This window comes from Puma concolor, chromosome C1, assembly GCF_028749965.1.
Source record: "Puma concolor isolate L17-30 chromosome C1, mPumCon1.1.hap2, whole genome shotgun sequence".
In the NCBI taxonomy this organism is placed as follows: Eukaryota; Metazoa; Chordata; class Mammalia; order Carnivora; family Felidae; genus Puma; species Puma concolor.
The window spans coordinates 127,636,021-127,659,234 of NC_141674.1; the positions used below are offsets into that span (position 1 = coordinate 127,636,021).

Here is a 23,214-nt window from a genome sequence, read left to right on the forward strand (position 1 = left end):
TTTTACTCTATTTTACTCTCTACCTCATTGCTCAGAACCCTTAGGACAAACTATAAACTATGATCTTTATGATAGGGTTACTGCTCTCTCTGATCTTCAACTAGTCTCAGAATTCCTCCCTGACACTTCATGTTTTGGCTATGATGACCTACTTTTGATTCCCTAAATATGCCTTTTCTGGCCAATCTTTGTGAGTTTGCACAAACTATTCATCTGTCTTGACATACACTCTATCAACCCCAACCGATTCCCATTTCACTTCCCCTCTACTCTAGTTGGCTAAATCACACTTGATTCCTTGGGATATCTTTTCCGAACTCTCAAGACTGGGATACATGTCTTATCCAAAGTGCTCCCAACATATCTTGTTTTTAATTTAAACATTAAATATACTGGGCTGTAGTTGAACATTTATTTTACTGTCTTCTCCAACAGACTGCAAGTTCCTTCAAAGATAGACAATGTATCTTGTTCAACATTCCTTCCTTCCTATCACCAAGCATGATCCTTGCTAGATAGCAAGCACTCAATAAATATTTGTTGAATAAGTCATGAAAACACATAACCAAAAAAAGGAAGTCTCAACATTAGTATGCATATAACATAGTAGCCAATTTATAATTTGTGGTATTCCAAAAGTCCATTTATAAATTGGTTTGGTAGCACTCTGAAACACATTTTTTTCATAGAAACATTATTACAAGTAGTCTAAAACTAGCTACTTCCTCCAAAGTCTATTTCATCTATAATGTAGACAAACCGTATTATTTACAGTTACTACAGACCCTGACTGTTGGATATCACTAATGCTGGGGAAAATGTATTAAGAATTCCAACTCAGCAATGCCATGAATTATTTCTGGCTGCTGTCCAGAAATAGAAATACAGAGTTCCAGTTTACATAGGTGGTTGAGGACAAAGGTTCTAACAGGAAGGAATGAAAAAGGACTAAACACCGGGAATTAGGGTAGCAAGGACTGGTCTTCTGCTGCCATTAATCTTTGGGAACATTTCCAGTCTGGGGAAAACTGACTTTTCCTCGCCTTTCGCTCCTTTCAAGGATCCTAGGAATCAGGTGCCAATTTTCTACTGATTGCTGATACTTGTCTGACATCCAACTAGGATTTTTCACCACAGATTTGAAATTATCTAAAAGGTTCTCATATATACTCTTTCTACAGAAGCAAGCATTCTGTACTCAGTATCAAGTACTTAGAAAGCTAAGCAAGCAAGCAAACAAGAAAAAAACAGCTATTAAATCTTGGAAAAACAACAGTTGTCAAACAAAAGAAATGTAATTATAGCTCAACTGTGAAATGTTTAACAAAGTCATTATATTGTAAACAATGAACACTGATCAAAACAAAAATTTTAACATGGCAAAATGGAGCAGGGGAAATGCATTGCAAATATTTTCTTCCCATCTGTATTTTACATTTTCATTTTCCTAACAAAACAGGTAGAGGAAGAATCCCAAGCAGGCTCTCGTTGTCAGTGCAAAGCCCGACGCAGAGCTCAATCTCACAAACCCCAAGATCATGACCTGAGCTGAAATCAGAGTCCCGTGCTTAACCGACTGAGCCATTCAAGCGCCCCTCAGGTAACTTTTTATCTATCGTGCAAAATAATGGTCCAAGGCTCATTTTCCCCCTATGGATATTCAATTGTCTCAACAGTATTCTTTGAAAAGACTATCATTTCCCTATTGAGTTATCTTATCTCATTCCCTAACATCAATTGACAATCTATATGAAGGTCTATTTCTGGACTCTCTTTTTTGGTTCACTAATCTAAATGGCTATCCTTATGCCAATTATCACAAAGTCTTAATTACTGTAACTTTATTCTAAGTATTTATATCATGCAGTATGCGTCTTTCAACTTTGTTCAGGATTAATTTGGCTAAAGTTAAGTCCTTTGTGCTGCCTCATAAATTTTACATGCAGCTTGTTAGTTAATTTCTACAAAAGACTATAGGGATTTTGATTAGCATTGCAGTGAAAATATAAGTTAATTTACAGAGAAACGGGATCTTAACAACATTGAATCCTCTAATTCATGAACATGATCTACCTTGCCATTTATTTAAGCTTGCTTTGTATTCTCTAGACCATGTTTTGTAGTTTTCAGTTATATTTTGTTGAATTTATCTCAAAGTAGGTCATGTTTATTGATGTTATTGCAAATTGTATTTTTTAAATTTGAACTTGCAATTTTTTATTGCCAGTATATAAAACTACAAATGATTTTTGTATTTGAACATGAATCCTGCAACCTTGATAAATTCACTCAGTTCTAGTGGCTTCAAGTGTTCTTGGATTTTCCATGCAGACAATCATGTTGTCTGTATACTTCTTCCTTTTCAATCTGTGTACCTTTTATTTGTTTTTCTAGCCTTATTACACAGTTATAAGAACAATGTTAAAACAAACAATGTAAGGGGCGCCTGGGTGGCGCAGTCGGTTAAGCGTCCGACTTCAGCCAGGTCACGATCTCACGGTCCGTGAGTTCGAGCCCCGCGTCAGGCTCTGGGCTGATGGCTCAGAGCCTGGAGCCTGTTTCCGATTCTGTGTCTCCCTCTCTCTCTGCCCCTCCCCCATTCATGCTCTGTCTCTCTCTGTCCCAAAAAATAAATAAACGTTGAAAAAAAAAATTTTAAAACAATGTTGGACAGAAGTAGTGAGAACAGATTCTCTTGTAATGTTCTAGATTTTAAGGGAATAGCATTCTGTCTTTGAGCATGAAGTATGATGTTAATTGTAAGTTTTTCACAAATGCCTTTTATTCAGATGATAAAGTCCTTTTCTATTCCTTGTTTGCTGAGAGATTTTATTATAAATGAATGTGGCAAGGCAACTGTTTGAGCTCTGAGGCTGAGGAAAAGGAGATATGCTACTGGCTGAGAAGGGTTGGATAGGACTGCTGGCTTGGTTCTGTACCCAAGTGAGGCTGGAGAATGGGCTCCACATTTGCCTGGATTTTCTGGTCAGGCTTACTAGATGATCAGGTCTGGGTGCTATGTTTGGTTATAGATGGAGTAACGAATTCGTTTCCCTGACCTGGTAGGGCAGCAAGACAGGACCCGGGGACTGTAAGGTTCATGGTTTGGGGACCCAAATCAGGCAAGACTATATACTGGCCAGGTGAAGCCACCAGTTTTGCTGTGCAGATGAGGGAAGCCATAGGCCATATTCTCTGTTCAAAAGTCACTATGCATGGGCTGTTAGATGGGCTATGCAGATACCATATGCTCTGGTAAGGTTTTCTGATCGGGTAGACTGGAGGCTGTATTCACTAATGAGTGGAGCCATAAATTGTTTCCCTGCCCGAGTGCAGTGGGAGAAGCAGCTACGATGCTAGTAAAGCTCTTTGTTGTCTTAAACTCAAGCTGACCTGTACCCCAAATTCCCTAGCTGAACAGGTGTCTGGCTTTGCTCTGCACACTATCAACTCTGCCTGCCCTTCTACTGGCTCAGGTGCTTATGGGCTACATAGCTTTCAGGTATTCTCACTAGCCCCTCTGGTCAGATGAGGCCAGGAATCAGAGTGGGTAGGTACAGTTATGTCTCACCCTTGCCTCAGCTGGAAAGAGGGACTGCTCTAGGTTACTCTCAATTTCCCGGATAGGCTCTCTGTTTGGGAGCTACTGTCAGCCTTGGATATGAATTAAGGCCTGTGCTTAGCACAGGAATCCTCATTCCTGGAACTGGCTTTGCTCTGGGGGCAATCAGCTTGGCCCACTTGCCCCTTGGCTTGAGTGTTACTATGCTGCACAACTTCTGGATGTTTCCACTAGCCCCTCTGGTCAAATGTAGCCAGGAGACATTCTCTGTAGCAGGTGGGGCTGTGACTAACCTCGCTGTCTGGGCATAGGCAAACTGGCCTGTACGGTGGGTGAAAATCCTCATATGATATGAATTAAGCAGATATGCACCCTGCTGTGCTCATTGGTCAGAGTGTGTCACTGATGTCGTTCTGCACATGAGCAAAGTCACCCGTTGGGATAATAACAATGATGTTGCAGGTACAAACTCAGTGTGCCAAGGTTTAGGTGCTGGTTATTGCAAGCTCCTCCCTGCTTCTCTGTCACTGTCAAATTCCCACTGATTGAGCCTCACAAGCTTCCCTGCAATCCCCATGGATAAATATCAAAGTAGTGGCTCTGGCAGGGCAACCCATAATACTGGGGTGGGGGGTAGGGTGGTGCTGCTGGTGCTGGTTTTTGCCATGGATTTTCTTTTTCTGCTGGAGGAGCCAAAGGCTCAGGGGGAATATCCTCGAATGGTGCTGCATTGACTTAGGGGTACGGCTATGCAGTCAACATGTAGCCACTTCTCTTACCCTTATAATGTGGTCTGTCTTGGTCTTTAGGGTATGGGGGAGAGGGGGGAGGGAAGGGATGTTTCAGCCTTACCCCTGTGTGCTAAGATTCTCTTAGGGGTATCTTCTTCCTGAATACTTGTGAGTTATCGTTCTTGTGAGGAGTAACAAATTCAGGAACAACCTATGTTGTCATTTTAGTGACCTATCAATTTCCTCTTTAATCCTGGAAATAATCTTTGTTCTGAAGTCTCTATTATCTGATATTACAGTATTTACACATCAGCTTTCCTCTGATTATGTTTGCATGATATAACTTTTTTCATCCATTTATTTTTAACGTTTAGCCTTCATACATAAAAATAACTTTTTTGCAGATATCATGATTTATGCGATGTGACACTTCCTACCATTTAACTTGGTGGGTTTAGATCATTTACATTCTATGTAATTATTGATAAAACTAGATTAAAACCCAACATCTTATTAGTTGTGTTCTGATTGAGCCAGTTGTTCTTTTTCCTTTCTTTTCTGCCTTTTTTGGATTAATTTAGATTTCTTTTTTGTCATTAGATTATTGTGTCCATTATATGTACATTTTAAAATGTTTTATCTTGAAATAATTTTAGACACACCAGAGGTTGCAAAAAAATAATAGTTTCTGTGTAACCTTAATCTAGCTTCCCTAATGATAATTTCTTATATAACCATAGTCCATAGGACCAGGAAAATGGCATTGGTATAAGAATACTTTCTACCATCATAATTCCATTGTTTTGAAAATGTTATAAAAAATGGTGTCACATATGTAAACTTTTGAGACTGGCTTCTTTCCATCAGTATGAGACCTCTGGATTCATCCAGTTTGTTGTGTTTATCAATAGTTCATTCCTTCTTTTTTTTTTTTTTTTTAAGTTTATTTATTTTTGAGAGAGAATGAGAGATAGCAGGGGAGGGGCAGAGACAGAAGGAGAGAGAGAGAATCCCAAGCAGGCTCCACACCATCAGTGCAGAGGCTGATGCAGGGCTTGAACTCACAAACCTTGTGATCATGACCTGAGCCAAAATCAAGAGTCGGACACTTAACTGACTGAGTTACCCAGGTGCCCCAATAGTTCAATTCCTTTTAACTGAGTATTCCATTGTATGGATATACTACAATTTGTTTGAAGGACATTTGGACTCATAAAGGGGTCTGTGTAAACCAAAGTTTTCATTGCTCTAGGATAAACATCCAGGACATTTAAGATTTTTTTATGATTATATTTTATCTCCTGTATTGGTTTATAAACTGATTGAAAAACTTTTCTTTTTCTTCAATTCTGTTTTTTATTTCTAGCACTTCCATTTTACTGTTGTTAAATTGTTCATATTGCTGTGGCACCTGGGGACTCAGTTGGTTGAGGGTCCAACTCTTGATCTTGGCTCAGGTCATAATCTTATGGTCATGAGATTGAGCCCTGCATTGGGCTCCGTGCTGAGCATGGAGATGGCTTAAGATTTTCTCTCGCCTCCCCTGCTCACACATGCATGTTGTCTCTTTCTCAAAAAAACTAAAAATAAATAAAATATTCATATTTATTCTGAAATTCTCCACCTTTTCATGTATACTGTTTACCTTTGCCACTAGATCATTTAACATATTATTCATAGCTTTCTACAAGACCTTGTCTAATAGTTCTACAGTCTAAGTCATTTATCAATTTGACTTTATTATTTGCTTTATCTCTTGAGAATGGATTATTTTTTTTAAAAATTACTTTTGTTTATTTCATAATTTCTATTATGTGTGAGAAATTATATGTAGAAGAATAGAACAGTCTGAGATAATTGATACTTAGACCCAGAAATGGGCATGCTTTTTTGTTTTTTTGAGGGGGGGTGATCAGGATGATAGTGTGGGAAGGAGTGAGACAATCTCATCAGTAATGAGTTTTATTTAGGTTCCCTTATATTTAGGTTCTTCTTTTGTTACATTTGCCTTCAATACACAACAAACTTTGAACTCCCCCAGCAATAGGATGCTTCTACCTTGTGCTAGTATGTGCCAAGGTTTTTTGTTTTGTTTTTTTTTAGGTATTCCAGCTGCATACTCCAGTTGTCCCCACATGCCTGCACTGAAGACTCATGTCTCTCTCCCTTGATAGACTGATCTTCGTGGTTTCTCAGTGTTAAGTTCCTGGTAGGGGGCAGGGGACCTCTTAAGTCTCCTAGTACCAACTCAATGTAAGGCAGGCCCCTTGATCCAGCTGAGCCTTACACGTGGGACTTCCCTGGAGTTTCTGCCTCTCCCCCAGCTATAATGGATCTCTGTCTCATAACAGTGCAAGTTCCTGATTTCGACAGGGTTTTCTGCCTAGCCTGCATGGGTAAATAGCTTTTGTTACGAACCAGCACCCAGAAGCAATTTTGCCTAATATAAGGTTCTGGAAGTAGGTACTGGACTTAGTAGTCCACTAATGGGGGTGCTCTATGATCTTCTAGTCAGCACCTGGTAGAGGCCAATGGAAATAAAGCGTCTGAGTGAGTGTGGACTTTCTGTGTCAAGACCCCCTTATTCTGAATAGTCAGGATAGCCCATGCCAAGTCTTTATAATTTTCTTAAAATTTTAGCCATTTTCTTTTTATCCACTTTTATGGTAACTACCCTCATGCTAACCTTGCTCTGTCAGGTAATAAATTTTCATGTTTCATCTTTCCTCTCAACAAACTCAATAAAAGAAGAAAGTTTTCTGAACCTAAGAAAGCATATCTATGAAAAACTTAAAGATAACATCATAATTAATGGTGAAAGGCTGAATGTTTTCCCCCTATGGATGACAGCAAGGCAAAGTTGTTCAATCGTATTGCTTCTACTCAAAACTGTATTTGCATTCCTTCAATGTGATAGTCAAGAAAAATAAATAAAAGATTACACCCATGTCTTTATGTGCAGACAAAATGATGTTCTATACAGAAAATCCCACAGAATTTACCAAAAATCCATAAGCATTAATAAGTGAGCTCAGCAAAATCAAAGGACAAAAGTTCAATAAATAAAAAGAGACAATAATTCTGCATTTAGCAATAAAAAGTAGAAATTTAAATTTAAAAATACTATTTACAAGCGCCTAAAAAGACGTGAAATCACTAGAATAAATCTAGCAAAATGTATTCACTGAGACTAGAAAACAAGGCTAGGAGAAATTAAAGAAGACACTCTTTCCATAGATCAGGACATTCAATAGTATTAAGAAGTCAGTTCTTCCAAATGAATTTATAATTCAAAATAACTCCAATCAAAATTGTATATACTTAACAAACTAATTGTAAAACTCATCAGGCTTTTTATAAAATTTAACCTGTGTCTTCCATATGACCCAACAGTTCTATTCCTGGTTATTTACTCAAGGGAAATGAAAATCTGTCCATATAAAGATCTGTACATGAATGATCACAGCAATTTTACTCACAATGGCCCAAACTCATAAGACACACCAAATGGTCATTAGCTGGTGAAGGAATAAATCCATACACTAGAATATTATTCAGAAATAAAAATGGAAAAAACGAAATGACATAGGCAAAAAAATGGATCAGTATTCAGAAGCTTTATGCTAAGTGAAAGAAGCCAGACACAAGACTATATACTATATGATTCTATTTTTGTAACATTCAGGAAAACACAAACCTACAGTGATAGAAAGCAGATGTGTGAATGCTGAGGTGCAGAGGGCAGGTGTGAGGCAAAGGACTACAAAGGTGCATGAAGAACTTTTTGTGGTAATGGAAATATTCTTTATCTTGTTGGTGCTGGTGATTGACTCTATGTATTGGACAAGTCTCATCAGGCTATACATTTTAAAAGGATGAATTTCACTGAATGTAAATTATAGCTTAATATACCTTACTTAAAAAATTATCTTATAAAAAAATCTCAGAATTGGAAAGGAATGACACTCATTAGCATGTCTAAGTTCTACAATGCTAGTAAAAACAACAATGTGTGATGAATCTACTTTATATTCATACTGAGATTTAAAACTCTAACACCTCTAATTTGCACTTTTAGACAAATAGAATATGAGCACATCTATCTCTGTAGGGAACAAGAAACATAATACCAATTAAAAATGATTGACTTAAATAAAAAAAAACATTATTTGTAGCAGTTATGTAGCAAAAGCCACAGAAAAATCTGATGACAAAGATGAATATATTTATGCCCTTTAAATGAAAAAGTGTAAAGCGTATTATACTCCCTCATCAAAGCGTACCCATATATTGGAAAGGATCAGTATATGGACCAATATAACGGTGTTTATTATACCATTGTTTATGTTGAATATGTCTGAATTTTTCCATAAAAGAGAGTTAAAAAATTAAATGGCAAAGACATGCTGTAGTATGCAAATAAGCTGTTGAAATATAAGCATTAAAATACATTAAATAATTTGTATCAAGACAAATACATGATGTCCCAGCAATGAGTACCTTGGCAATAGCAGTTTGTTTAAACATGCGAGTAATCAATCCCATGACAGTCTCGGTGGCACCTGAATTTGGAGCTCTCATTAATTTTTCCCACTCCTCAAAACTGGTATTCAATTCCTGTGTGGGAGAAAATAATAATGTTTAGAAATACAACATAAAGAACAGAAAAGCAACTAATGCAATAATGAATTATGTCCTACTCTTTTTTCTTTTTTCTTTGGAAAGATATAAAAAGAAATTCTCAAAGATACCAATGTGTTCATTTAAAAACATCAATATGGGGCGCCTGGGTGGCTCAGTCGGTTGAGTGTCCAACTTCGGCTCAGATCATGATCTCATGGTTTGTGGGTTGGAGCCCACCGTGTTGGGCTCTGTGTTGACAGCTCACAGCCTGGAGCCTGCTTCGGATTCTGTGTCTCCCTCTCTCTGCCCCTCCCCTGCTCGTGCTCTGTCTCTCAAAAATAAACAAACGTTAAAAAAAACCCTTTTTTAAAACATCAATATGGAGACAGGTCAGTCACATGTTCACACCAATGGCAAAAACCAATGAAAAGCTGTGGGTGAAAAGCCAAGCCCTTTGCTAATACCATAAATCAAACAATGGGAGCTTCCCCATATGGAAAAACATTTTGTAAAGTAAAAATAAAAGTCTGCATACATAAGAAAGGAAAATAGTGAAAATATATACAGCAGCAGGTATTTTGATAAAGAAATCGGATTTCATTTAAGTAAGCATAAAGACTTGAGGAATATTAGCAAAATAAAAATGTAACATAGTCACATATTGACTCTTATTTTCCTTTCTTTTTTTTAATGTCTATTTATTTATTTTGAGAGAGAGAGAGTGTATGCGTGTGAGGAGGGGAGGGGCAGAGAGAGGGAGAGAGACAGAATCCCTAGCAGGTTCCATGCTGACAGCATACAGCCCAATACATGACCCAATACATGAGCCGTGAGATCATTACCTCAGCTAAAATCAAGAGTGTGATGCCTAACTGACTGAGTCAAGCAGGTACCCCTGTTTTTCTTTCTAATGCTAACATAATGGATAAAGAAAATCAGATCATTTTATTTTACCAATAACATATTGCTCAATGTTTACAAAATGTCTACCTTAAGCTTTCAAGATAAAACAACGTAATGAATAGTCGTTGTCGACAAAGTCTTGTCCAGATTTAAAGCAATTTCAGAGAATATATAAGCATTGCACTCCCTAAAAGTAAATGTAGGTCAGGATTTCTAAGGACCTTCACATCTTCCATCATGATCACAGTTTTAAGATCTCAAGAAGCCTACCTCCAATTTACTCTAGAAGATAGCTCAAACTTGAAAAAAATCCTAGAGCAAGAAACACAACTCCCTTCCTAATTATTGGGCTTCACACCCTACAGATCCTTAGAATTCTTAATACTAAATTTTTGTTGCAATTGAAGTGCTTTTTTTCTATAGTGAGCAGAAATTTTTTTCCATCAGTAGGATACTGAATCTTTTCACATTATTTGATGACTGAAGTTAATTACTTCCTGTTCTTGTCTTAAAATGATACAAAGTCAGTTCATATGTTCTATTAATTAAACCTATTTTAAGAAAGCAGACTTTTCCTTCTATGAAATATCAATCTGTACAATCTTTCATAGTATAATTTAAAATGACTTAAAGTAAGACTTCCAATTGGGACACTTGAGTTGGTCAGTTGGTTAAGTGTCCGACTCTTAAGTTTCAGCTCAGGTCATGATCTCATGGATCATGAGTTCAAGACCCGCATCAGGCTCTGCACTGACAGATTCTCTCTCTTTCCCTCTCTCTCTGCCCCTCCCCTGCTCACACACACACACACACACACACACTCTCTCTCTCTCAAAATAAATAAACTTTAAAAAAAAAATTAAAAAAGAAAAAAGACTTCCAATCAAACACATGTTCTTACCTTGGCAGCTGCTGATGGAAGATCAAAGGGAATCCGCTGCCTGACTTTAGGGGGCAGCTGGGTTAAAACATCAGTCTTCAATCTTCTAATCATTATGTCACTTAGTAGATGATGAAGTTCATTCAGATTTGATGCCCCTCTATAATCCCACTGAGGCCTTTTACCAAAAAATCTGTTAACATGCAGAAAAATTATGTTGCAAAGCTGACTGTTAGATCAGGAAAACAATTTTTCCAGGGTTTTTTTTTTTTCCTTTTAATGATAAGGAGCCACGACACTGTTTTTACTGTTATTTCTGAATGCAAATTAGTTTCTAAAAGCTCAGCTTGAGAAATAGTAATGAGTAAGATTACATATTACTCTCAGCCACAGAAAATGTTAATTGTCTAACATACTGCTTATGCTGAGTTAATGCAAGACTAGAATGAACTGATAACTTTAACTACCACTGGGATTTTGGGTGGGCTCACAAATGGCAGTGTGCTAAACAGATCTAGCCCCATGTAGGCACTACTTGCCAGTGTACCAGCTAGTCTACATAACAATCAAACCAACTAGAACACTGCCATAATCTCTAAGAGAAGGTATCTCCCACTCTGCTGTTAAGCATAACAGATTCATCACTTGGCGATCTCTTCTTCCTTTGAAACCACTGGACAGACAGTAAAGGAAATTAAAAAAAAAAAAAAAAAGACACAAACCCACTATGAAGAGAGGAGGGGAGAGAAAAAAATCATAGGATAAAAAAAAAATCTCAACATATATTTGTAAGTCAATGCTGACAGACCAATGGTAGCTAATTTGGCAAAAGCAAAGAAACCACAACTTAAAGTGCTTGCAGAAGTGAACAGTGAACACATCCTCTAGACCTTTGAGAAGATCAGAAGTTAGAAGAACCAAGCATTGAGGGTGTAAAGAAAAGAGTTGGAATCTACTGGATCTACTGAACCTAGGGATCAAGAGAGCTGGCCTAATAATATCCCCCTATCATGACAACCTAAAAACTACCCACAAAATTCCCAATCATCTTCTAGGGCCCATACTATTGAAGATAGCTGGTAGAGAATAATTAACAACAGGAAAACTCCTGTTAGGTTGTATCATGATTACTGACATTAATATTTAAATGATTATTCATTTTAATGGCATTGTGGTGGTATTTTAGGACAATAGTGTCAATTTGAGAAACTTGAAACTCGTTAACTTTATTTTTTTAATTAAATGTATTTTGATAACAAACATACAAGATTAGTATAGACAACATTAAAAACATGCATTTGCATGTAGAATCAACTAGAAAAGTAGAGTGAATGGATGCAACTACTGTATGATAAAATGAGAGATATTATTTGGTTGTGATCAATAAAAAATTCACTTCTTGTTTATTATTTTTTAATTTTTATTTTGAGGCAGGGGAAGGGCAGAGGGAGAGGGAGATGGAGAATCTTAAGCAGGCTCCCTTGATCTAATGACCTGTGAAATCATGACCTGAATCAAAATCAAGAGTTGGAGGCTTAATCAACTAAGCAACCCAGAAACCCCTCAAATTCACTTGTTATTTAAAAGAAAAACTAAGTGCTGGCATTGTAAAAGAAGAAAAAAAAAGCCTTACTAGATTTATTTATAATTGCTATAAATTATATTATTGAAGTTGACTTCCTTTAATGTCTTATGTCCCCCAAATTTATATTAAAAATTTACATACTAATGAAATTGGAAGAATAGCTTGCCAATACCCAATTATGTCACCATTTTTTCCATTCACAATCATATAATTAGGTACATTTTGACCTCCTGGTAAAAAAAATATATATATACACATATATATATTTAATTATTAAAATATTTTTAAATTTTTAAAAATAATTTAAATTAATAATTTAATTATTAAAATAATTAAAATATCAAAATATACCTATATATCTATATCCAATGTTCAGATATATATATATCCAATGTTCAGAACTACCAATGATAGGAAAAACAGGTTGAATCTTTTGTTTTTTGAGAATGAAATGTTTACAATTAAAATGAATTCTGCACACTCTCCATCTCTGCAATACAGTGTGCAGGTATACAACATGCTAGGTGGAGGTCTTCTGGCACAAGTGTTCCACAATGGCAGGGACAGCACACAGATGTCTTCACACAGGCCAACCACATGGGCCTCACTTGCCTCATCCAGAGCACCAATATTTGTGCTCTGAAAGGGCAAGTCTATTTAGAAGTCAGAGCAATCTAATTTCAGATGGAACTGTATCATAACAGGCAAAGGTTTCCTCACTCCTCCAGGAAAGGAGGCACTATGGAGAGAAGCTTTTATAGCCAGTTGCCTCTGGGGTGCTTTATCACTGATTGATTGCAAGCCCTGTGCCTGGTATGAGCTGTGGTTTAGAGAAATCCTTTCTCCCACCACCCTTTCTCTTTAGGCTGGAGTCAGACTGCTAGAGGTGGCCCTCTTTAGAGTGTTGGCAGGCCACATGCTGCAGAACACCCTGCCTCAAGTTTGGGGTATAAAGGGGAAATGAGATGGGGAGGGGAGGCTAAAAGATATGTCACCTATAAATGTCTGGTCTCTTCCTGCTAAATTTGATGGTAAATACATATACTTTTAGAATAGCCTGTTCTTTTCTTTAAGCAGCTTTACTGAGATGTAATTCATAATGCCATATAATTCACCCACTTACAGTACACAATTCAATGATTTCTCATGTCCTCTCAGTTATGACCAACCATCACCACAGTAAATGTTAGAACGTTTTCAACATCTCAAGAAGGAACCCCATAATCTTTAGCTATCAATCCCTTAACCACTGTCCTGCCCCCAAAACCTAAGCAACCATTAATCCATTTTCTATCTCAAAGGATTTCCCTAAACTTTCATAGACAGAGAATTAATAGTGTATAGTCTCTTGTGACTGTACCCCTCACTTTACTAATTTTGTAATGTTTTCAAGGTTCACCCATGCTGTAGCATATATTCATTTTTTAGGGCTAAATAATATTCCATTATATGGATATACCATCCCATATATCTCTTGACAGACATTTCGGTTGTTTCCAGCTTTTGGCTTTTATAAATAATGTTCCTGAAAGCATTCACGTACAAGTATTTGTTTGGACATATATTTTTCATTACTCTTGGGTATATACCTAGGTGTTGAAAAGCTGAGTCATATGGTACTACATTTAACCATTTGAGAAAGTGCCAGATAGTTTTCCAAAGCAGCTATATCAGATTACATTACCACTAACAGTGTTCAAGGGATCCAATTTTTCCAAAACCTTACCAATACTTGTAATCTGACTTTTTTTTAATGTTTATATTTGAGAGAGAGAGAGAGACAGAGAGAGAGAGCACAAGTGAGGGAGCAGCAGACAGAGAAGGAGACACAGAATCTGAAGCAGGCTCCAGGCTCTGAGCTGTCAGCACAGAGCCTGACACAGGGTTTGAACTCATGAACCATGAGATCATGACCTGAGCCAAAGTCGGACCCTCAATCAACTGAAACACCCAGGCAACCCTAACAAAATGGTCATTTGACTTTTTGATTCCAGCCATCCTAGTGGGAATGAAATGGTAGCTCACTGAGGTTTTGATTTGCATTTTCTGACGATTAATGATGCAATTTTTTTTTTCATATGCTTTTGGCCATTTGCAGGTCTTTTTTGGAGAAACGTCTATGCAAACCCTTTGCCATTAAAAAAATTTTTTTTAGGGGCGCCTGGGTGGCGCAGTCGGTTAAGCGGCGGACTTCAGCCAGGTCACGATCTCGCGGTCCGTTGAGTTCGAGCCCCGCGTCGGGCTCTGGGCTGATGGCTCAGAGCCTGGAGCCTGTTTCTGATTCTGTGTCTCCCTCTCTCTCTGCCCCTCCCCCGTTCATGCTCTGTCTCTCTCTGTCCCAAAAAAATAAACGTTAAAAAAAAAAAAAATTAAAAAAAAAAAAATTTTTTTAAATGTTTATTTTTGAGAGAGAGAGAGAGAGAGAGAGAGAAAGTGAGCGGAGAGGGGCAGAGAGAGATGGAGAGAATACCAAGCAGACTCTGCCCTAACAGTACAAAGCCACATGTGGGGCTCGAACGCATGAACTGTGAGACCATAACCTAAGCCAAAATTGGGTGCTCAGCCAATGAAGCCTGTATTCAAGAAACAGTATTTTACCAGAGAATAATCTGTTAGGATTTTATCAGAGCCTGACTGCTCTAGAAGAGAAATAGCCACCTCCATTCCCCTGGAGCCATACTTTCTTGCCTAAGTGGGGAAAAGCGACTGAGAAGCACTGGTTTATTTCACAGTCTAGGCATATGAGTTCAACAAAAGATTGAGACCTAGGGACTATAGAAAGCTTCCCCTCCCTCCACAACTTATACCACTACATTACCAGAAGTCACTTACTAAAGTTCTTTTCACTTGGTTAATCATGTCCACCTTTCAATAAAAAAAACTATTATAAGGCATACTGAAAGGTAAAAAAACAGTCTGAAGAGACAGAGCAAGCATCAGAATCAGAGTTATATATGTCAGGAATGCTGTAATTTTTTAAAAAATATGATAAATATGATAAGGCTATTAATGGGAAAGGTAAACAAGCAAGAATAAATGGATAATATATGCAGAGATAAGGAAATGCTAAGAAAGAATAAAAATGAAATGCAGGGCCACCTGGGTGGCTCAGTCAGTTGAGCTTTTGACTTCAGCTCAGGTCATGATCTCACGGTCCGTGAGTTTGAGCCCCGCATTGGGCTCTGTGCTGACAGCTCGGAGCCTGGAGCCTGCTTCAGATTCTGTGTCTCCCTCTCTCTCTGCCCCTCTCCTGTTCATGTGCAGTATGAAGAATGCCTTTAATGGTCCCATTAATAGACTGGACATGGCTGAGAAGAGACTCTCTAAGCTTCAGGATATAATAGAAAATCCCCAAACTGAAAAGCTTAAGGAAACAAGACTTGGAGCACTGGGGTGGTTCAGTTGGTCAAGTGACTGAGTCCTGATTTCAGCTCAGGTCATAATCTCACAGTTCATGAGATTGAGCCCCGTGTCGGGCTCCATGCTGACAGTACAGTGCCTGCTTGATACTCTCTATCCCTCTCTCTCTACTCCTCCCCTGCTCTCTCTCTCAAAATAAATTTTAAAAAGACTGAAAGCAACATAATAGAGCATCCAAAAACTATGGGGAAAAGTATAAAAAGTGTAACATACAAATAATGGGAATACCAGAAGAAGAAGAAAGAGAGAATGTAAGAGAAGAAATATTTGAAATAATAATGACAGAACTATTCTATTTAGTGTCAAGACACCAAAACACTGAACCAGAAAGTTCAAGGAACATCTAGCAGTATAAATACCCCAAACACTGTACCTACGCACATCATATTCAAACTTCAGAAAATCAAAGATAAAATCTTGAGAGAAAGTCAAAATTTTAGGAAAAAACATAGTGCCTATACAGGAGCAAAAGTAAGAATTACATACAACTTCACCTCTTTAACACAAGAGAGCGAAGAGAAATATTTCAAGTGGTGAAAGAAAAAATTCACCAACCTAGAATTCTGTATTCTATGAAATTATTTTTGAAAAGTCAAGGAGAAATGAAGACTTTACCAAACAAAAATTAATAAAATTTGTTGCTAGAAGACTGGCTTTGCAAGAAATACTAAAAGAAGTTCTTCAGAGTGAAGGAAAATGATAAAGGTCAGAAAATCAGATCTATATAAAGAAGGGAAGAGTGTTAGGGAATGAATAAGTGAAGATAAAATAAAAACTTTTATTTTTCTTATTCTTAATTCTCTAACAACAGTATGATCAAAATAATAATAGCAAAAATGTATTCTATTACATTCTTTTTATCTGTTGAACTATGCTTTACACATTAAGTGACATGATTGACAGCAATCTATCTATCTATGCTTATTCATAAGTGAAATGAAGGACAGTGAGGATACAAGGGACTACAGGGAGGAATCAGGATTATTTTAATATTATAAGGTACTTGCAATGACCATGGTATGGCAATGACATTTTAGATACAATACCAAAGGCACAATCTAATCAAGAAATAATTGATGAGTGGGACTTCATTAACATAAAAACATTCTGCTCTATGAAGGACAACGTCAAGAGAATGAAACAATAGTCAGATTGGGGGAAATAGTTGCAAAAGACAGATCTATGAAAGACTGTTTTCCAAAATATAAAAAGAACTCTTAATAAGAAAAATGAACAACTTGATTAAAAAATGGCAAAAGATGTAAACAGGCATCTCACCAAAGACACACAGATTCCAAGAAAGCATAGGAAATGATGTACAACACTGTAAGTCATTAGGAAATTGCAATGTAAACAACAAGAAACTCATATATACTTATTAGAATGGCTAAAGTCTCAAATACTAACAATACCAAATGCTGACAAGGATGTGGAACAACAAGAAATCTCAGTCACTGCTCTGGGAATGCAAAATGGTAAAGACACTTTGGAAGAGTATTTGACAGTCTTACCATACGATACAGAAATCATGCTTCTTGATATTTATCCAGAGGATTTGAGAACTAATGTCTAAACAAAAATCTGCACATGAATGCTTACAGCCAAACTGCCACAACTTGGAAGCAACCAAGATATTCTTGAACAGGTGAATGGATAAGCAGTGGTACATGCCAGCAGTGGAATACCACTGGGCACTAAACAAGAATGAGCTATCAAGCCATGAAAAGACATAGAGGCACCTTAAATGTATATATATATATATTTTTTAATTTTTTCTTTCAACGTTTATTTATTTTTGGGACAGAGAGAGACAGAGCATGAACGGGGGAGGGGCAGAGAGAGAGGGAGACACAGAATCGGAAACAGGCTCCAGGCTCTGAGCCATCAGCCCAGAGCCCGACGCGGGGCTCGAACTCACGGACCGTGAGATCGTGACCTGGCTGAAGTCGGACGCTTAACCGACTGCGCCACCCAGGCGCCCTTAAATGTATATTAATAAATCAAAGAAGCTGATCTTAAAAAGTTACCTACTATGTGATTCCAACTATTAAATAGTCTCAAAAAGGCAAAACTATGGAAACAGTAAGATGGTTCCCAGAAGTTACAGAGAAAGGAGCGATGAAGAAGCAAAGCACAGAAAAATTTTAAGGCAGTAAAACTATCCCACATGATACTACAATGGTAATGAACCAAAATGTAAACTATGGACATAAGGTAATAGTGATGTGTCAATGTAGGTTCATTGATTATAACAAACATGCCATTATGGTGCAGAATTTCAGAGTCAGGGAGGTTTTACTTTTCTAAGTGCAGGGGGTATATGGAAGCTCCCTGTACTTTCCACTCAATTTTGCTGTGACATGTGCTCTTAGAAAATTGCTTATTAATTAGTTAAGCACCTGACTCTTGATTTTGGCTCAGGTCCTGAACTCATGGTTTGTGAGACTGAGCCCCACATCTGACAGCACAGAGCCTTCCTCGGATTCTCTCTCTGCCTCTCCCCTGCTTGCATGTCTCAAAATAAATGAATAAACTTAAAAAAAAGTTGTTTATTTATTTAAAAAGAAGTGGTGAGGGAAGGTTGCTTATACCAATCTCTGCCCTCCATATTCCCCAAATTCCCCTAATAAAGCCCACCAAGTCTATAAATCTTGTTTTTTTAAGTTTATTTATTTTTTTGAGGGGGGGTGTGGAGGCAGAGAGAGAGAGAAAATCCCAAGTGGGCTCCACACTGTCAGTGCAGAGCCTAACGCAGGGCTCAAACTGGCAAACCCTGAGATCATGATGTGAGCCAAACCAAAAGTTGAACACTTAACTGACTGAGCCACCTAGGCGCCTGAAGTCTATGGATCTTCTTAGCTAAGAGTACCTGTGCTGATGTCATATTGCTTAGGATCTTGAGCTGGAGGCCTTTTAAGTGCCCAGGGCCTAAGAATTTTCAAAGTTCTATGAGGATTTTTAAAAACAGGAGAAATAAAGTAAAACACAAAACAAAACGACCCCTCAAAACAAATTACTAGCTCCAAATGTCAATAATATCAATTCCAATGATAATAGTATAATCAAGTATTCTCTATGAAGTAATTCATTATACCCTCACAACTCTCTGTGATAGGTAAAGTACCATTATCATCCTGTCTTGTGAACAGGAAACAAAAGCATAGAAAGGTTGATGAATTTGTCCAAGGTCTCAAAGGTGGTTAACAGTAGTACTAGGATTCAAACTCGGCAGTTAGACTCCAAAGTCCTGCTTGACTAAAACCCATATTTGACATAATGTAAAAATTATATTTAATGTGGAACTTGGGATTCTTTTGCTATGTCTGAGTTCATGTGTGTGTGTATGTGTGTGTGTGTCTGTGTGTTGGAGGCGAAGGTGTACAAAACGAGATTCTGAGACCTAAGAAGCATTCTTAACTTCAGGTCTTGCCCCTTTCTTTCCTGACTCTCAGTTTCCACAGTGTGAAACAGGAAGGGCCACTATTTCAGACAAATGATTGAATAAAATGTAGGTTGTACCAAATACGGACTATTAAGCAACTACTCATAAGAACCAAGCAACCAACTGAGGGAGATTTTTGCAATCCTATCTCTGATAAGGAATTAATATCCAAAGAATTCATACAACTTAGTAACAACAAAACAACCTGATTAAAAAAAAAATGGGCAAAGGATCTAAGTAGACATTTTCCCAAAGAATACATACAAATGGCCAATAGGCATATGAAATGATGTTCAACATAACTAATTATTAGGGAAATGCAAATCAAAACCACAATGAGATAGCATCTCATACCTGTTGGAATGGCTATTATCATAAAGACAAGAAGTAGTAAATGTTAAAGAAGATGTGGGGAAAAGAGAACCCTTGTACTCTGCTGGTGGCAATGTACACTGAGTGTAGCTGCTATGGGATACACTATGGAGATTCCTCAAAAGATTAAGAAAAGAACCACCATACGATCCAGCTATTCTATTTCTGGGTATTTATGCCAACCAAAAATGCTGATTTGAAAATATATATACATTTCTGTGTTCACTGCAGCATTATTTACAACAGTCAAGAAATGGATATGTCCATTGACGGAAGAATGGATAAAAATGTGGTATGCACGTGCACACACACACACACACACACACACACACACACAGTGGAATACTACTCAGCCACAAAAAAATAATGAAATCTTGCCATTTGCAACAACATGGATTGATCTCCAAGGTATTATGCTAAGTGAAATAAGTCATTCAAGGAAGGGCCATGGCAGGGTGGGGAAAATAGTTGAAGGGGATCAACTATAAGGTGATGGATGATAACTAGACTTTTAGTGGTGATCCCTGCATAAAGATGTCTAATTATAATGTACACTTGAAACTATATAATGTTATATACCAATTTTATCTCAATTTAAAAAAATTTGTAAATAATTCCATATGTCTCCAAAACCAGGAAAATAATACATTTTCATTAATTAACCACTGGATACACATCTATAATGCCTTTTCTACATTTCCTACTGCTTATACTTTGTCTCTTCACATGACCCCTTTGTATTATTTTCTACAAAGAAATAGGATGATTCAGATTTGAACCAAGCATGGATGAGCAAACTTTGTTTTTTATAATTGTTACTTTTTCAAAGTTTCTTTCAGGCTTGCAACTTATCAGCACGTTGGGCAAAATTATTTCCGAATTATCCAATTTGAAAAATCTTTTATCAAGTTTCTACCACATATGAGCTCTAAGAATTCAAACAACTATTCACAGATTAATCCTTTGGCTGCATACGTTTCAACCTTGCTTCTCCTCCACTATTCATATCCTTCCAGCACCAGGTACCAAGGACAAGTTCACAAAGCAATGCATCTGCCATTCCTGCCCTAGGAGTGTTCCTGGAAGTTATTGCCACAGTGAGTTGACTATAACTTAACTATACATGGAAATTACTGAGTACTATATAAATACAGATCACTAAACTCATGCTCAAATATAATGTGGTAACCTTATAAGTCAGACTCTCCCCCTCCTCCATGTTTTACTGGTTTTTGTTGTTGTTGTTATTCTTTTTGATCATTTATTCATTTATTTTTTAACTTTTGTAAGCTGTCTCTGTGCTAAGGATAAGCCTGAGGTATAAACCTGAGGTCTTCTCAGTTCTCTTCTGAGCCTGTGTCTTTTCCTGGACATGCACAGTCACTTTAAAATTTATGCACTTGTGTCTGGATATCTTAGTCCTAAATGTCTGGTTCCCAAATGGAGGAAAAAAAAAAGAAATATTAGGGGTATGGCATCAGCCCCTTAAATCCTCTAGAAGTTGCTTCAGTCAAAAGGCGGGGGAGGAGAATGCAATGGGGAATAGGTGCAACAACAATGGATGCCCCCACTTCATCTGTACCTCTATGATGAAAATTACCAATCAGTTATCAGAGATTTTTTTTTTAAGTTTATTTTGAGAGAGCAAGAATGGGGGAGGTGCCAAGAGAGAGGAAGAGAGAGAATCCCAAGCAGGCTCTATACTGTCAGCACAGAACCAGATGCAGGGCCTAAATCTGTGAACTGTGAGATCATGACCTGAGACGAAATCAAGAGTTGGATGCATAACCGACTGAGACATCCAGGTGCCCCCAGAGAAGAGGTCTTTGATATGTGGAGAAAAGGGTTCTTTTTGCTTATCCACAAGTCATGTACAACTTGCTCCAGGAGCATGTATGAAGCTGTCTGCCATGGGGCTGGAGGCAGAAGATGGTAGCTGTTACTTTGGTAACAGTTGCAACTGACTGAAATTAACCAAAATTTACTGTCCAGTAAATTTTCACCAAAATTTTTACCACAATTTACTGTCCAACTTCCTGTGGAAGTTGCAAGTCTTCAATATAATTCAGTTACAAAATTATGACATTGGACAGATTCTGTGAGTGCCAATTAATGTCTCGGTGGGAAGACAGATTCCTGATGATTCCTACTCTGCCATTTTCCCAGAATCCTCTACAATCCATTTTTAGTTAAGTTTTACACACAGTGAGAGATATGAATTGAGCTGCTGTTTTTGCTTTTCCTCTCTCTCTCTCTCTCTCTCTCTCTCTCTCCCTCCCTCCCTCCCTCCCTCTCCCTCTCCCTCTCCCTCTCCCTCTGTATGTTTTTGCATAAGGATATCTAATTGTTCCAGGAACATTTGGTGAAAAGACACCTTTGTACATAGAAGTGCTTTGCATCTTTCTAAAAAATCAGTTGACTACACAGATCCCTGACTGGTGAACATATGGGACATTTGGGGGAGAGTGGAGTGATTAGAGAGGGCATGGAAACTCCCATTCCCCATACCTTGCCCTACACATTTCTTTGATGTGGCTATTCCTGAGCACTGAGGACAAAACTGGAATTTCTGGCAAGGCTAAGAAGCACCAGGAAAGAAAATTAATGACAAAGGGTTAAGGGCCTAGAGAGCAGTCTGATCCTTGAGACTCCATGCATCCTGACCAGACCCTGACATCTGCCCTGAAGTAGATGTTAAGGTTAACCTCACAATATAAATCCTAACATGGATGACCAATCCTAGAAAAAATTTTAACAGGCCTAGAAGAAAACAATTAGAGGAAAGAAACAAATTTAACAAAATCTCAAAGTAGAACTTAAGGACTACCAGAAAGTAAGATTTAATGTGCAACCTTTAGTTCACCATCTCTTTTTTCACAAGTTCCAAAAAGATGCTCCATAAAGAAAACATTGTATATCTCCCAAGAAAAAGCTTATGAGGTATTGAAGAGAAAATCTCTTCTCCTTAGAGCTTACTCTTAAAACAACTTAATTCCAATAAATCGGACCATAAATGCAAACTGGGAACCAGGTAACCACACAAAGGACAATTTGAGACAACATGGATGACTCTCATGAGGCAGCTGGTGGTTTTCAATATCTAGAAAAAATATTCTGTCTTTGCAAACAGGGCTCAACAGACATAGTATAGAAGAGTTCAAATTATCAGTCAACTAAGGGAAAGGTTAAGGCTGTAAAAAGGAGTGACAGTGGGGAAAAAAAGGAGAAAATGAAAACAGCAGGAAAAAGGAGATGAAGTAGAGGCACCAAAACTGGAATCACAGTCCTGGTTGGAGGTAGGATGCATCATATAGTAAAAAGATCCTGGGATAGAAGTCAGATGACCAACGTTTGAATTCTGAGTTCTGCACCTTTTAGTTACATAATGTTGGACCCATTGCTTAATATTTTAATCCTTATTATTCCCATCTGTAAAATGGGAAAATTACACCTTTTACAAAGGATTATGTAAAGAATGAATTATGAACATATGTGAATCAAACATGCAAAGAAATTATTCAAATCAATTTGCCATATATGTGAGGCTCTACTTCTAGATTTTCTGTCCTATTCCACTGACCTACATGCCTCCACTTTGTTGATGACTATACACAAAACTAGTGTGAATTTCCCAACTTCTTTCTTTTTCAAAGATGTGTTAGCTATCCTTTGCCTTTGCATATGGATTTTACACTT

The 23,214-nt window shown here is 37.6% G+C and overlaps 1 protein-coding gene across 1 annotated transcript in view; it reads right to left on the reverse strand.

The window, feature by feature from the left end:
- ZRANB3 (zinc finger RANBP2-type containing 3) overlaps positions 1-23,214 on the reverse strand; it is a 317,797-nt gene that overhangs the window by 80,484 nt on the left and 214,099 nt on the right. The window contains exons 7-8 of the mRNA XM_086715199.1: positions 10,721-10,892; positions 8,794-8,910 (exon numbers count right to left, since the gene is read on the reverse strand). Coding sequence (XP_086571325.1) covers positions 8,794-8,910; positions 10,721-10,892 — 289 coding nt within the window. The remainder of the gene's footprint in view (positions 1-8,793; positions 8,911-10,720; positions 10,893-23,214) is intronic.